A 13,903-nucleotide genomic window follows, 5' to 3' on the forward strand; every position below is an offset into this window, starting at 1 on the left:
GCTTATCGATGATCCGTGTTCTCTCTCACGCCTTACTGAACTCAAATACTCAATTATGTATATTATGGAAACACTATCAATTCTAGATTCGAGCTCTCTACGCTCTCTAATCTTAGCATATGATCATCCAACCTATCAAATCAAAATCCATAATTCTCTTCAGTTCTACTAAAGCAATTCCCTTTTATCTAGTCTTCAACAATATAGACCATGAAGTCGTATTAGCCTTTAGCGCCCTTGATTAAACCAGAGATCTCAAGTCTAGAGTACTAATAGACTAAAACTGCTTGTCACCCTTGCACAAGCTCTAGATCTTCCAATCTTCACTCTGTTTTTCGCCTTTCCCCGTCTACCCTACAGTCTACACCTAGAACATTCGTCTTCAAATAACCGACTGAAACAAAGAAAGCTTTGTGGTCGTTTCACCTGCGCGAATGGCATAATGCAAGTCAATAATGTAGATTTGACCTAAAACAAAAAAAAATTTAAACTTCAGCAAGCACAGGATTAAGTAACTGATCTGTACTAACAACATTCTAAATAACAGCAAAAGATTAAGGTAATGCAGTTTGCGTTCACCACTACAGCAGGGGAACACGAGCGCCCTAACTTTTACATCAACATCCATCATTTTAAAAACTTCAAATGAAAGAGGACTCTAAAGGGATTGGGGCAGTCACTGTCCATCTACTCCCCAAGTAAAAGGGCACGAGCTACACTAAAGAGAAGGCAACAACGAACACACAGAGATGAAACAAACTAATGTATATGAATCTACTCATCAAGATGCATCCGGAAACCCAAAGGATGGTAACAGCCAGCCTCTTTCTTTGGCGTGCTCCACATAAAACATGAATTTGTTCTTTGCATTCGGAATGTCAAGAGCCAGATCATCAAGCCCATCCTTGATCCTGCCAAAGCCTTTAGTCATCTGGTTGATGGTGATAAGCCCCTCGTTAAAGCACTCTTGCAGTAAATCCAGCATCCTATCATTCTTCTTCTCCATTGCCATAACCAAAGCTTTCTTCACTACCTCGTGATTGAAGAATGACATCCCCATATCTCGTATGCATTGGCAAGCTTCACTGATAACACCACCACTTTCAAATTCCTCAAGAAGCTTTTGTATCTTATCTTTTGCATCTTCCACAGCCCAGCCAGTCCCACCACCCCAACACCTCAGGATCCTTTCTCCGGCATGGCGTGCAGATAGAAGTGATTGAGCCATAGAGACAGTCTCGCAACCGCTCCTGCAATTTGGTGGCAACCTGTTCGTTATCTCCTCCAAATTCAGTGGAGCAAGGACGTCATCTATTACAGCCCTAGCAACGAAAAGAGCAAGTTCATTGGAAGCATCTAAAATGTCAAGTGCTGTATCTTCTGCGGATTCCAGTAGCATCACAAATCCATTGACTATGTCTTCAGTAGAAAAAATCTCAATATGAAGTGCAGAAAGCAAAACAGATGCCATTTCCTTTTCCTTGTTTTTCCTGTCCATGGCAAGGGTAATCAGCTTCTTCAGGAAAATGGGATTATACTCAGGTGCCCCCAAATCTTCCAAACTCCGGATAAGCTCCGGAATGTCATCTGAGAGGAAATATTCATGGATTATGTTAACGATTTTTTTTTTGTACTGCTTCACTTTTTCATCATCTGGACCATTTGCTTGCCCATCTTCACCTGAGGCTTTCAAGAAAGATGCATCAAGCCAACCCTCGGCAATTGCCCGAGGAACAATCGACTGGAACAATGTTTTTGCAGAAGGAATATCAAGGGAAAGGTCATCAATACTCTCAGCTAACCTAGAAAATCCCTTCACCATTTGACTGGAACTTATTAGACCCTCTTCTGAAGACTCCTTTAGAAGTTTCAGAATAAGTGGTTCGGCAGACGGCATCTCCATGGCTAAAACTAAAGCTCTCTTGACAACTTCATGATAGAAAAAAGAAACTTCCAATTTTCTTATGCACCTACAGGCCTCAACAGTGTCTCCACTCTCAACATACTCCTTCAATAGATCAGCAATTCTTTTCTTGACTTCCTCAACAGTGAAATGGGTGCTGCCACCCCAGCGCCTTTCAACAAGTTCTGCATGGTGTGGAGCTGAGAGATAGCTCTTCTCAGCAGTTTGCAGCACCTGTATCCCCTTGGAGGTTTCTGGGAGCATCTTTCTAGCTCTTGCGATAAAAGCAGGTGGAAGAATGTCATCGACCACAGCCCGTGCAATGAATAAAGCAAGGATATCAACAGTATCTGGTATGTCCACTGCAAAGTCATCAGCAGACTCCACAAGCATGAAGAATCCCTGACTGATCTGGGTAGGGTTTATAACATCAACATAAAGTGAAGAAAGAAGAACAGAAGCCATTTCCTTCTCCTTATCGTGCCTATCCATTGACATAGAAACAAGCCTCTTAACAAAATACGGGTGATACTCGGTTGAACCTAATTCCTTGAGATCAGACGTAGCCACTTCAACGTCACCAGTGGTGAAGTATTCCTCAATAATTGAAGCTACGGATTTCTTGTAGTCATCTAATGGATCAGAGACGGCAGTTCCAACAAGCTCATACGGCTCCTGTTTAATTACAGTCAAGGAGGAGGAAGCAACAATAATATAATAACGTTCATGAGAAGTACTGAGGCAATTCGCACAACACCAGTATATAAAACAGCACATAAATGAATCAATTGGTTCAGGAAAAAATGGAGTTAGCATATGGAAAATTGCAAATTTCCTTAACAAAGGTTATGTATTTTGTGTCCTCCCTTCCTTCATGTATCCTTGTAATACCAAGATTTACAGTCAAAATACAGTAGTTTTGTTAACAACCACTGCTTAACCATTAAATCTGATTAGATACAATATAAAGATAAATGTGGACTAGGACAAAGGACAATTGCGGACTTGGTGCTCCAGTAGGTTCCCTAGTGGAAAGGTTCATGTGTCGAGTCTTAGTACTAGAAAGAGAAAAGAAAATTGAGATTCATAACAAACTATTCGCTAAGGAGACAGATCTAAACTGACAGGAAAGGAAAGAAAGAAACTAACCACGGTGTAAAGAATAGACATTAGACAACTAGGGAAAATAACTTTGCATTGCTTTCTGCAGAAATATACGATTGTTCTGAACCTTCACTTTTGACTCTTCCCTACACAATCGTGATATTTATATTGAACATTATTCTTCCTTTGCGTTGTTTCTTTCTCACCGATGATTTCCGTAGTCATTCTTTAAGTAGCCTTTTAATCCATTATAACCCACAATTTCGTAATGCAGGCATTATGGGAGCATTCTGGTATACTGTACAATGTTAAATTGTCAAAGAATGAATTTATTTGATCAACTATTCCAAAAGAGATATACATGATGAATGATAGTACCCAAAAAAAAGAACAATGTAACATGTAATAAAACCAAATCAAAAGTTATTTTATCACCTAGGCCAGTATAGTTTCTGTAGGACTCACCTCACCACTATCATAGTTGGGATCATTCTTATCGATATGACATTCACCATCAGTATCCAACCATCTTCCCCAGGTGCCTTTACCGCCGGCTCCATCTGTTTTAAACCATAAAATGCAGGAAATCCTTTAGTATATGTGCAGTGAAAAAAATGAAAAAGAAAAAACATTTATGAGCTGCGTGCTACTTGCAAATGAGAACACCGAATGCTATATCAGAAAGAAGAAAGAAAGTAAAATTATATTATAGGAGATACACCTGAACTGTATAAAAAAAAAAAAAACATATGATGTAGATGCAACTAACTCTAATAAATGTAACTTCAGGATTTGATGGAAGCGGAAGCTAACCAAATCATACCCAAGATCAAAACCAAATTAACATAACATACCCCCTGTATATTAGCACTGGTTTAGAGTTATCAATCATTTGATGCCTCATAATCAGCCTCTACACTTCAACTTCTAATTAGTCCAAAAAAAGCTGGGCATTTACCTGTTGGCTTTTATCTACAAACGACCATTGGATTTTCACAGCTCATAAGCTGATATACTTGTCAGACTAATCTTTACGACTTATCAAAATGCAGAGAGACCTACCGAATACTTCTTCCTGAAAACACTCGGTGTGCAGGGCATACCTATTTAAGCTATAACAACTATGAGGGTGTTGGATTGTCTTATTTTGAGGTGCTTTTGGCTTTTAAGCACTTTCTAAATTTTGGAGGTGCTTGGCAAAGACACATAGTGCTTTTAAGCACTTTACTTTAGGCTTAAAAAGTCCCCCAAAAAAGGCCAAAAGCCAAAAGTTGGTTTTAGCTTATATAAGTCACTTGAAAAAGTTAATCCAAACACCCTCATATCATCTTAAATATGTTTGAATGATTTGCACAGACTGTGTCACTAAAATTGTATGTAGCCCAACAGCAGTAGCATTGACATCAAAATACGGAGCCACCAGATTCACAGGGATATCAAGACACATCTAATTAAAAATTCTAAAACTAACAACGACTCAGCAGTGAAGTATACATTGAATATTTTAGAGAATGATGTAAATGGAGGAGTCCCGCAGTAAATATGTCTAAACTTAAAGGTTGGAAGAGTTACTCTAGACATATTTCATTTATCATCCAGCCCCTCTACAGACTCTGTAGACTTTACCCTCCTCAGACCCCATTTTGTGGGAATATACTGATATGTTGTTGTTGTTGTTGTTTTATGACAAAACACCCACTCAAAGAAAAGTATGGCAACTTTCTTTAACAGGAAATATATACGCAAATAAGAAACAAGATTTACTTAACATTTTCCTTTTCTAACAAAATACCTAAGAAAAGACCTAACCTATATATATACACTTACCAGGAACTCTTGGAGCAGCAAAATAATATAAGAAAGAACCCATGTTTATACATAGTCCTTGGTGCTACTGCTGGTGACGTACGCAGGATTTTTCATAAGCAGTGTCACATTTTAAATAGAAAAAATAAATAAGATAATAAAACATCATATAGTAAAGGAAGAAAATACAAATAAAACACAATTTACATATATTATTACTAACTGTTTTTTTTAAAAAAAATATATCCAAAATAAAATAACCTCAAAAAAGTGATATAAAAAACTTTCTCATATAGGGTAGCAAACTATTACTAAACAAGTGATAATTCATTTGATTTTGCAAATCGTTCTTAATCAGTATCATTAGCGAGAAAGAAGATGAGAGCAAGGAAAAAAGGAAAAAGAAAAACATCGAATAACAACTAATTATGGAATAAGCCGCATCCTTCTCAATAAATCCATTCATTTGATTCTGCAATCGTTCTTAATCAATATCATTTGCAAGAAAGAAGATGAAAGGGAAAGAAAAGAAAAACATAGCATAAGAACTAATTACGGAAGAGGCCACATCCTTCTCAATACATCCATTCACATTTGATTCAGCAAATCGTTCTTAATCAATATCATTGGCGAGAAAGAAGATCAAAGGAAAGAAAAAAGGAAAAGACCTACTAATTAGGAAGAAGCCAAATCCTTCTCAATACATCCAAATAGATTTCGTCGCCAAATTTTACTGATGCGACTTTTGGAGTAAATGGTTCAAGATTTGTTGTGTGTTAACTACAAGAGATCAGTGGTTCGAACCCGTATGGTGTATCATTTGTAGATTGAAGCGCAAAAGCTAACAGAAATAAATGTGCCCAAATATTTTATTGATACGATTTTGGAGTATTTGGTCCACATATTGTCAAGTTTTAACGACCAAGAGGTCAACAGTTCGAACCTATGGTGCATCATTTTTGTGGATTCAAGAGCAAGAACTACTATAATAAATGTGGCCACCATGATTTTACTGATATGATTTTGGAGTAATTGGTTCAACATTTTGTTGTGTGTTAACTACCAAGAGGCCAGCGGTTTGAACCAGGATAGTGTATCATATTGTGGATTGAAGCACAAAACTTCAAAACAATAATAAATGTGGCCACTGCAATTAGAACTCGCGACATCTATATTGAAAACTAACATGCCTAACCATATGAGCTGTGTGGCTCCTAGTATCAAGGCGCGTCATTTTACTCAAAATACTCTTTTTGTTCTGTCTTTCAATTATATATACATGTTCAGTAAAAATTTCTGACTAAGCAGTGTCACGTGACACCGCTTGGCCTAAGTTAAACGTAAATCCACTCATGGCTACAACATTTCTTCTGCTTTTTGTCTTTTTTTGTCACTATTAAAGCCTACTACCCCTCACGTGATTGTTTCGAAAACTAAGAATAAACTATCATCATCTAGGAATTACATCAATCCACATTCAACGTGTGAAGTAAGTAAATATTATCCCACCATCACCCTCCAAGAAAGGGATCTATTAACATCTACCCGTGACGTGATTGTTTTAAAACTAAGAATAAACTAAGAACATCGATCCACATTCAACGCGTGATGTAAGTAAATATTAGCCCACCGTCACCCTCCAGAAGGGATCTATTGACACCTACCCCTGACGTGATTGTTTTAAAACTAAGAATAGACTAAGTTCATCTAGGAAGTACATCAATCCACATTCAATGTACGAAGCGCGTAACTATTTGCCCACCGCCACCCTACCGAAAGGGATTTACAACTTCATTATAAATTCAACTATTCAAACTGTATTAAAATCGCTTCAACAATATACAATTGCATAAAAGTAGGTCATAACTCAGAACCTGAAATACCAAATCAAAAAAACTCAAGAACAACTGCAATGTCATCATGGTTCAGCATAGATGATAAAACACTCACCCTTCTTAACACGTATATGCTTCCCTGAATGCGTCCTCCGCACATGTCTCACAGCAATCCCAGCATTGGACGCCTTTCCACCACCTGGTGCCTTCACGTGATGCTCCGCCAACTCCGCCAACAGCACAGACGTAGACTTCGCAGCAGCACCTGGTGACTTCAGAGTCGGAGACTTCGGAGACGACGACAAAACCTCCACATTCGGCGGTGGCGGTGCAGTTTTCAACATCTCCCTCTGTCCTTCCGTCAGAAATCCCTCATTCGACGCCATTTCACACAACCTACACATAATCAAACAAATCAAACATCCAGTAATCTCACCAAACAGTTATAACAACAAATCAAGTAGTAAAATTACCTCTCTCCGCACTGAGTGGCTGGTTCAAAAACCCTAACCAGCCACGAACAAACTCCTCTGTACTTGGCTCGGATCTCGAGCCAAATGAGAATATAAATACCGACAAATCGGAAATTCTACGGTCAAATAGCTTCAATGGTAACAAACTCAACAAAAACTAGATCAATGAAGACGATATATGTATATATGAGTATGTATTTTCTCAGTTTTTTAATGGATTTGGGAGATTGAGATTAGGGTGAAAGGAAAAAGCGTGAAGAGGAGAGTGGTGGTGGGGGTAAGTGAGTGGAAAAATGGATGAGGACGAAGAGAATAAATAGGGAGGCTACGGTTACATTTACACGTCAGCAATTAGGAGACTATCCACGTGTCCTTCGTACTTGAGCTGAATTCTATTCGTGGAGCTCCATTCAGGACTGCCCGATTAGGGTTTTTTTTGTTATTTTGGAAGTTACGTTCATACCCCCTCACTTCCATGCTATTATTTCGACAAAAAAAAAAATTAAGGGCATTTTTGGATTAAATTATTAACGGAGGGTATTTATTATTGTTTGATTCGATCGTGTTTCGTTAAGAGAAAATGGTTGAAATAACGTTTAAAGTGAATCGGATTTAGAGTAATATGCTCGTAATTTACGAAAATTTTATTAATTACTTCTGGATATATTTATCAAGTATTTATTTGGCATTTATTGGGTGAGGTGGATAAGAAATCGAATCTTTTTTAGTTTGTTGCGTATACGCATAAAATAAAAGGCCAACAAAATCAAAAGCGTTCGGTCATTATCTGTTCGTTACACTCTTCGAGGAAAACAAAAAGTGAAACATTCTCATTCACTTTTCATTTTTTCGTTGAAAAATCAGTTACATCTCTTTAAATTTAATCCCGCAAATCATTATATTCTTTTATAATCAAATTTTGACATGTGTTATATCAAATTTTAATTTAGTTTCTTCAAAGATATAAATAGTTTTGTGGGAACTTACCTCTTAAGACAATCTCTAAAATTAAAGAAGTAATGAATTTTTCCAACTTCGATTTGAAGAATAAAATGAATTTACAATGGAAGGAAAATTGGAAATTACCATTATTTCTCTTTTATGCGGACAAAATACATTAGTAACATTGTTTTAATTGATCCTCTACGTGTTTTGTATGTGTGTTCAATTTATTTCCCAACCAATTCAATAAAAAGAGTTTTAATTAACCCTATACACACTCTATATGCGTGTTTTTTATTTCTTGATCAATTTACCCATATAGAAAGTTTCAATTTATTTTCTACGTGCCTCAAATTTGTGTGTTCAGTTTCTTATCCAATTTACTCCATAACTATCAAATAAATATTTTTAAAATATATTCAACGGCTGATAACCCCCACCACACCACGACATGCACATAAAATATGAGTGCATTATTACAAATTCTGTCATAGTTTAGACATCATTTTAGTCATCTTCTATTCTTTGATTCATAAGCTTAATAAGCTATTTTGATTCAATAATTGAAAAGGAGAAAAAAAAACTCATAACTTCTTGTATTAAGATCGAAATTTTAAACTTTCTCATCTAAAAACATGTCATTTGTAAGATCAAAAGTGTCATCTCTTGTCAAATCACTTTCCTCCAATACTTTTTCGACATGTCTCTACCTCTTCCGACGGCCATCACTGCCAACCGTTCACACATTCTCATAAGCATCCACACACCCTTTTTTTCATATATCCAAATTATTTTAATCTCGCTTCTCCTCATCTTATCTAATAGAAAGGCTACTTCTATCTTTTTTCGAACTTCCTCCATCCCATGTTAGTTAGCCATCTTACTAAAAATAGTTATTCCATGTGAGTTGGCCTTCTTACTAAATCAAAAAAACATCAATTAATTTTTTTCTTTATTATCATTGCAATTCATTATTTTTGAAAGTGTTTACACTTGTTTGTAATATTTTCAAAAAAAAAATTAAGGGCGAATTAATAAAATTACCGTCTCATTTATGATTTATTAACATGCGCGTAAAAAGAAAATTAATCAATTAATATGTGACAGAGGGAGTATCTTCATTCTTAATTTTATCTATGTGACCACAAATCTGCCTCAATATTATCATCTCTGCAACTCTCATCTTCTAAATATGAGAATTCTTAATAAGTCAATACTCCAATCCATACAACATACTCGGTCAAATCATCAGGCTTTAAAATTTACCTTTAAATTTTAACGATACCTTCTTATCACACAAAATCAGAAATAAAGTTTTCATTTCATCCATCCTCCATCAAAACAATATTTAACATCACCGACATGGGTTGTGGTGCAGCGAATGGGGTTGCTCCACCCTTAACCAGAAGTCCAGAGTTCGACCTTGGGCATGGAGAAACTCTATTGGGAGCGCTACCCCCAAATTGGACCCTACCCGACGCGAATCTGAATTAGTCGGGCTCCAATGTGGATTTCGAACACCAAATGAAAAATTAAAAAAAAAAAAATATTTAACATCAATCCCCAATTTATCTCTCCATAATGAAGAAATATACTCCAAAGCTTAGACAATTTCCACAATTAGAATTGTATAATTCCTAATGTTTTATCACTGTTACCATAGAGTTGTAATGTGGTTAGGAATTACCTGAAAGTCAAAAACAGGTTATTGGTGTACAATTTTTCATTTTTGTTGAATAAAAGTTGGAACTTTCGACTAAAAAGGAATTTATTTATTTGATAAAATTATAAAAATATTAATAGTTTTACCAATTTTAGAATCATAATTTGATGGCACCAGCCACCAAGCATGTAGTAGCTAATTAACCTTAGTGGAAAGGATAAGGCTCTTTAACCTTCTTCCTAAACCAATCAAAATCCCAGTGAAGCTCACAAGGCCGTTTGAAAATGGCGCTCAAACACTCCTTTATCCCTTCTTCTACTTCCTGTATGTTAAAGGCCAATCACCACCCTCTGAGAATCTGCAAAAATCACATATCTTTTAGACCATTCTCTCAATCATCTTCTCCTACTTTCTCCAATTCTTTCATTCCTAAGTCTACTACACCTTCTCCCCTTTTCCTTTCTTTCCTCGAAGAAGACGAAGAAGAGGATGAAGAAGAAGAAGAAGAAGAAGAAGAAGAAACCCAGCAGTTAAATGAACCAGAAGATGACCCAATTCGCCGCTTCTTCTTAACCCGGGCGGCAATCCAAAGATCCGACCCGGAACCGGACCCAGGTCGGGAAGGCAAGTTATCTCTACAAGAGAATCGTAAAACATCCTGGCGTCTTTCTTCCATCGCTGATTCAACTCAAGATGGTGAAGATGAGGTTGAAGGCATTCCAAATTCCCTACTGGAAACACTCTCCCCAAGTAGTAAAATTGAAGGGGTTGTTAGTGGAATAGTGGAGAAGGCGAAGAACTTACCGGAAAATGTGACGTTAGGTGAAGTATTAGGTGAATTTGAAGGGAGAGTTGGACAGAAAGACTGTGAGGAGGTACTTGGTTTGTTGGGAAATGAAGGTTTGGTGGTTGATTGCTTGTATTTTTTCGAATGGATGGGGCTTAATGAGCCTTCATTGGTTACACCTCGAGCGTATACGATTCTGTTTCCAATACTTGGGAGAGCTGGTATGAGCAAGGAGTTACTAGTTTTGTTTAAGAATTTGCCTAATAGAAAGGGGTTCAAGGATGTTCATGTTTATAATGCGGCTATTTCCGGACTATTATGCTGTAGAGGGTATGAGTTATGACTGAAAGCTCATTGATTTCGATATCTATATTACTCAGATTGTTTGATACGTGCAATGCAATGTTTTAGTATATGTTTGGTGGTAAATTTCGATTATTTGGAGGTCATGGTGTACCTCATTTGAGTTTTATGTTGGAGCTGGCAACAGAAAATGCTCTTAGTATAGGTTGTATAGTCCATGTATGTGATCGCAGAAACTATCAAAATCAAAAAAGAAGTGACAATAGTTACTATAAGTATCAGAAAGAACCCTTTTTCGAATTCCTATGATGCAATTGAGGCTTATCGGCTGTTCACATATTTCATTCAAAATGCTTGGTAGAGAAAGTCTTGTCGTTTTGGTGTTCATTTGGTGTGTTTACATCCTTTAAGAGAGTAGTTCAGTTTTGTTTTAAGCTTTCTTTGTGACTTATGTTCCTTTGCTGGTTTAATTTATTAAAGGTATGATGATGCTTGGGAAGTTTATGAGTCCATGGAAACAAATTCTGTCCAACCAGACCATGTGACGAGTTCCATTATGATCACACTAATGAGGAAACGGGGCAATAGCGCCAAAGAAGCTTGGGAGTTATTCGAAAAGATGAATGAAGAAGGTGTAAAGTGGAGCTTGGAAGTAGCGGGTGCTCTAATTAAATCCTTTTGTGATGAAAGCCTGAAGAAGGAAGCTTTAATTATCCAGTTGGAAATGGAGAAAAGGGGAATATCTTCTAATGCCACTGTCTATAATACTCTGATGCATGCTTACTGTAAATCTAACCAAATTGAAGAGGCTGAAGGTCTCTTTGCCGAGATGAAGAGGAAAAAAATTGCACCTACCTCGGCTACTTATAATATTTTGATGGATGCATACAGTAGGAGATTCCAGCCCGAAGTTGTTGAAAAACTGCTACAGGAAATGGAAGATGCTGGTTTGGAGCCAAATGTGAAATCGTATACCTGCCTGATCAGTGCCTATGGAAGACTGAGGAAAATGAGTGACTTGGCTGCAAATGCGTTCTTGAGGATGACGAAGGTTGGTATAAAACCAACTTCTCACTCTTATACAGCTCTTATCCATGCCTATTCAGTCAGTGGGTGGCATGATAAAGCTTATACAGCTTTTGAGAATATGCAAAGGGAGGGAATAAAACCCTCCATAGAAACTTATACTGCTCTTCTTGATGCATTTAGACGTGCTGGTGATACCCAAACACTCATGAAAATTTGGAAAATGATGATCAGAGATAAAATTGGAGGGACAAGGGTGACATTTAACATTCTACTGGATGGATTTGCTAAACAAGGTTGCTACGTCGAAGCAAGAGATGTAATTTGTGAATTTGGGAAGCTTGGGTTACAACCAACAGTAATGACATACAACATGTTGATCAATGCATATGCGAGGGGAGGACAAGAATCAAGGTTGCCACAGCTTTTGAAGGAGATGGCAGCACTTAATCTAAAACCTGATTCTGTTACATATTCCACAATGATATATGCCTTCATCCGTGTGCGAGATTTCAAGAGGGCGTTTTATTTTCACAAGCAGATGGTAAAAAACCGGCAAGTGCCTGACGCTGAATCATATGAGAAGCTCCGGGCAATTCTGGATGTAAAAGCTGCCATAAAGAACAGGAAAGATAAGAGTGCTATAATGGGAATAGTTAGAAGCAGTATGGGCTTATTGAAAGAGAAGAAAAAGGGAAAGAAGGATGAGTTCTGGAAAAATAGAAAAAAAGGAGCAAGATTTCATGGAGGACAGCAATAGCTATACTTTTTGTCTTGTCATTACGTTATGTTGGTTCAGTGAGTTAGCTTAGAAAATTCCGATTTCTTTTGGTGGTTATCTTCAATCCAAGCCTGACCGAGATGCTATTTTGTACAGTTGTGTTCTACCTTTTGGCATAAAAGAGGCGTTGAACTTGAATGCTTCAAGACTTGTGAAAGTGAAACTAGGCCCTGTGATGCGTGAATCTTGATTTAGTCAGGCTCTTATGCAGGTACCGAACACCTAATGGAAAATCCAAAAAGAAAAAGAAAAAGAAAAAGAAGACGTGTGAAGCTCTACATCAGCTAGATTTAAATTACTGATAAATTCTCTCATTAAAGTTAAATGCTTTACAACTTTTGGAACTGTACATCAGCTAGAGAGTGGAAATACTAATAAAGTCTGTTCGGAGACTCCTAAGCAGATACTTTTACCATGGATTCCTTCCTCTAATAGATTTATCTCTTTCTTCTGCCAGCTTTGTTTATCTGATGGTTATTGATTAGTACTATCTGAAAAGCTGCTCCCTAGTTTTGTGTCTTGGGAGATGAAGGTGCTCCCATTTTAATACAGGACAATGTCATGAAGCTGATGCATGGATAAGTTTAAAAATAAAGAAGCGGGGATTCATATAGCCAACCCCAACGAGTTGTTGCAGTCCAGTTTTAGAGTAAGCAATAGGTTGATAGTGATTAAAATATAAAATGGCACACGGAAATATCAATTTCCACGAGACGTGATCAATTTGTCACAGTGGCTAGATGATTATAAGAGCTCAAAAACTATTAGATTCAGGTGGATAGCCTGGTTCAAAAGCGTTTCACTATTTTCTAAATTGTTCTTCATTTTCATGTGAACGTTTGATCGAAAGTCTTAATACCTTAGTTGATTGGTTAGTACTTAGTATAATTTACACCTTATTGGTGAGGAGTCAATTCTCCGTCCTTTCTTCATTTCTCCTACCTCTTTTTAAGTATCTCTGATCAATTTGATCAAGGTTGACACCACTGACCCAACTTTTCATATTTATTGGTGAACATAAGTTTTATTTTCTTTCTAAATAAAGGATTATTTTAGACTTTTTTTAATATAAATAGTAGTACTATACGTTCTCCGTTTATAAATAAGTATTCTTTTGTCTTTTTATTTTGTTTCTAAATAAGTAAATCCTTCGAATAGTGAAGAAGATACTAATAATGTTCTTTCAATTTTAACTTTTTTGGAGTAAAGATGATTATACATAATAAAGAAACTACTTAAAGAATTACATCATGTTCAAACTAAAAAAAAATGGCTTATTT

At 36.8% G+C, this 13,903-nt stretch overlaps 2 protein-coding genes across 2 annotated transcripts; one reads left to right on the forward strand and one right to left on the reverse strand.

Moving 5' to 3' along the window:
• Positions 1 to 507: 507 nt before the first annotated feature.
• Positions 508 to 7,441, reverse strand: LOC107862637 (MA3 DOMAIN-CONTAINING TRANSLATION REGULATORY FACTOR 1). Its single transcript, XM_016708269.2, has 4 exons — positions 7,122 to 7,441; positions 6,764 to 7,044; positions 3,473 to 3,567; positions 508 to 2,578 (listed from the first exon to the last, which is right to left on the reverse strand). The coding sequence occupies exons 2-4, from the start codon at positions 7,032 to 7,034 to the stop codon at positions 782 to 784; spliced, it is 2,163 nt and encodes a 720-aa protein (XP_016563755.1). The 5' UTR covers positions 7,035 to 7,044; positions 7,122 to 7,441; the 3' UTR covers positions 508 to 781.
• A 2,205-nt stretch (positions 7,442 to 9,646) lies between these two features.
• On the forward strand, positions 9,647 to 13,079 carry LOC107862636 (pentatricopeptide repeat-containing protein At5g50280, chloroplastic). The gene is made up of 2 exons (XM_016708268.2): positions 9,647 to 10,843; positions 11,297 to 13,079. The coding sequence occupies exons 1-2, from the start codon at positions 10,011 to 10,013 to the stop codon at positions 12,600 to 12,602; spliced, it is 2,139 nt and encodes a 712-aa protein (XP_016563754.2). The 5' UTR covers positions 9,647 to 10,010; the 3' UTR covers positions 12,603 to 13,079.
• Positions 13,080 to 13,903: the final 824 nt, after the last annotated feature.

This window comes from Capsicum annuum, chromosome 3 (genome assembly GCF_002878395.1).
Source record: "Capsicum annuum cultivar UCD-10X-F1 chromosome 3, UCD10Xv1.1, whole genome shotgun sequence".
Lineage (NCBI taxonomy): Eukaryota > Viridiplantae > Streptophyta > Magnoliopsida > Solanales > Solanaceae > Capsicum > Capsicum annuum.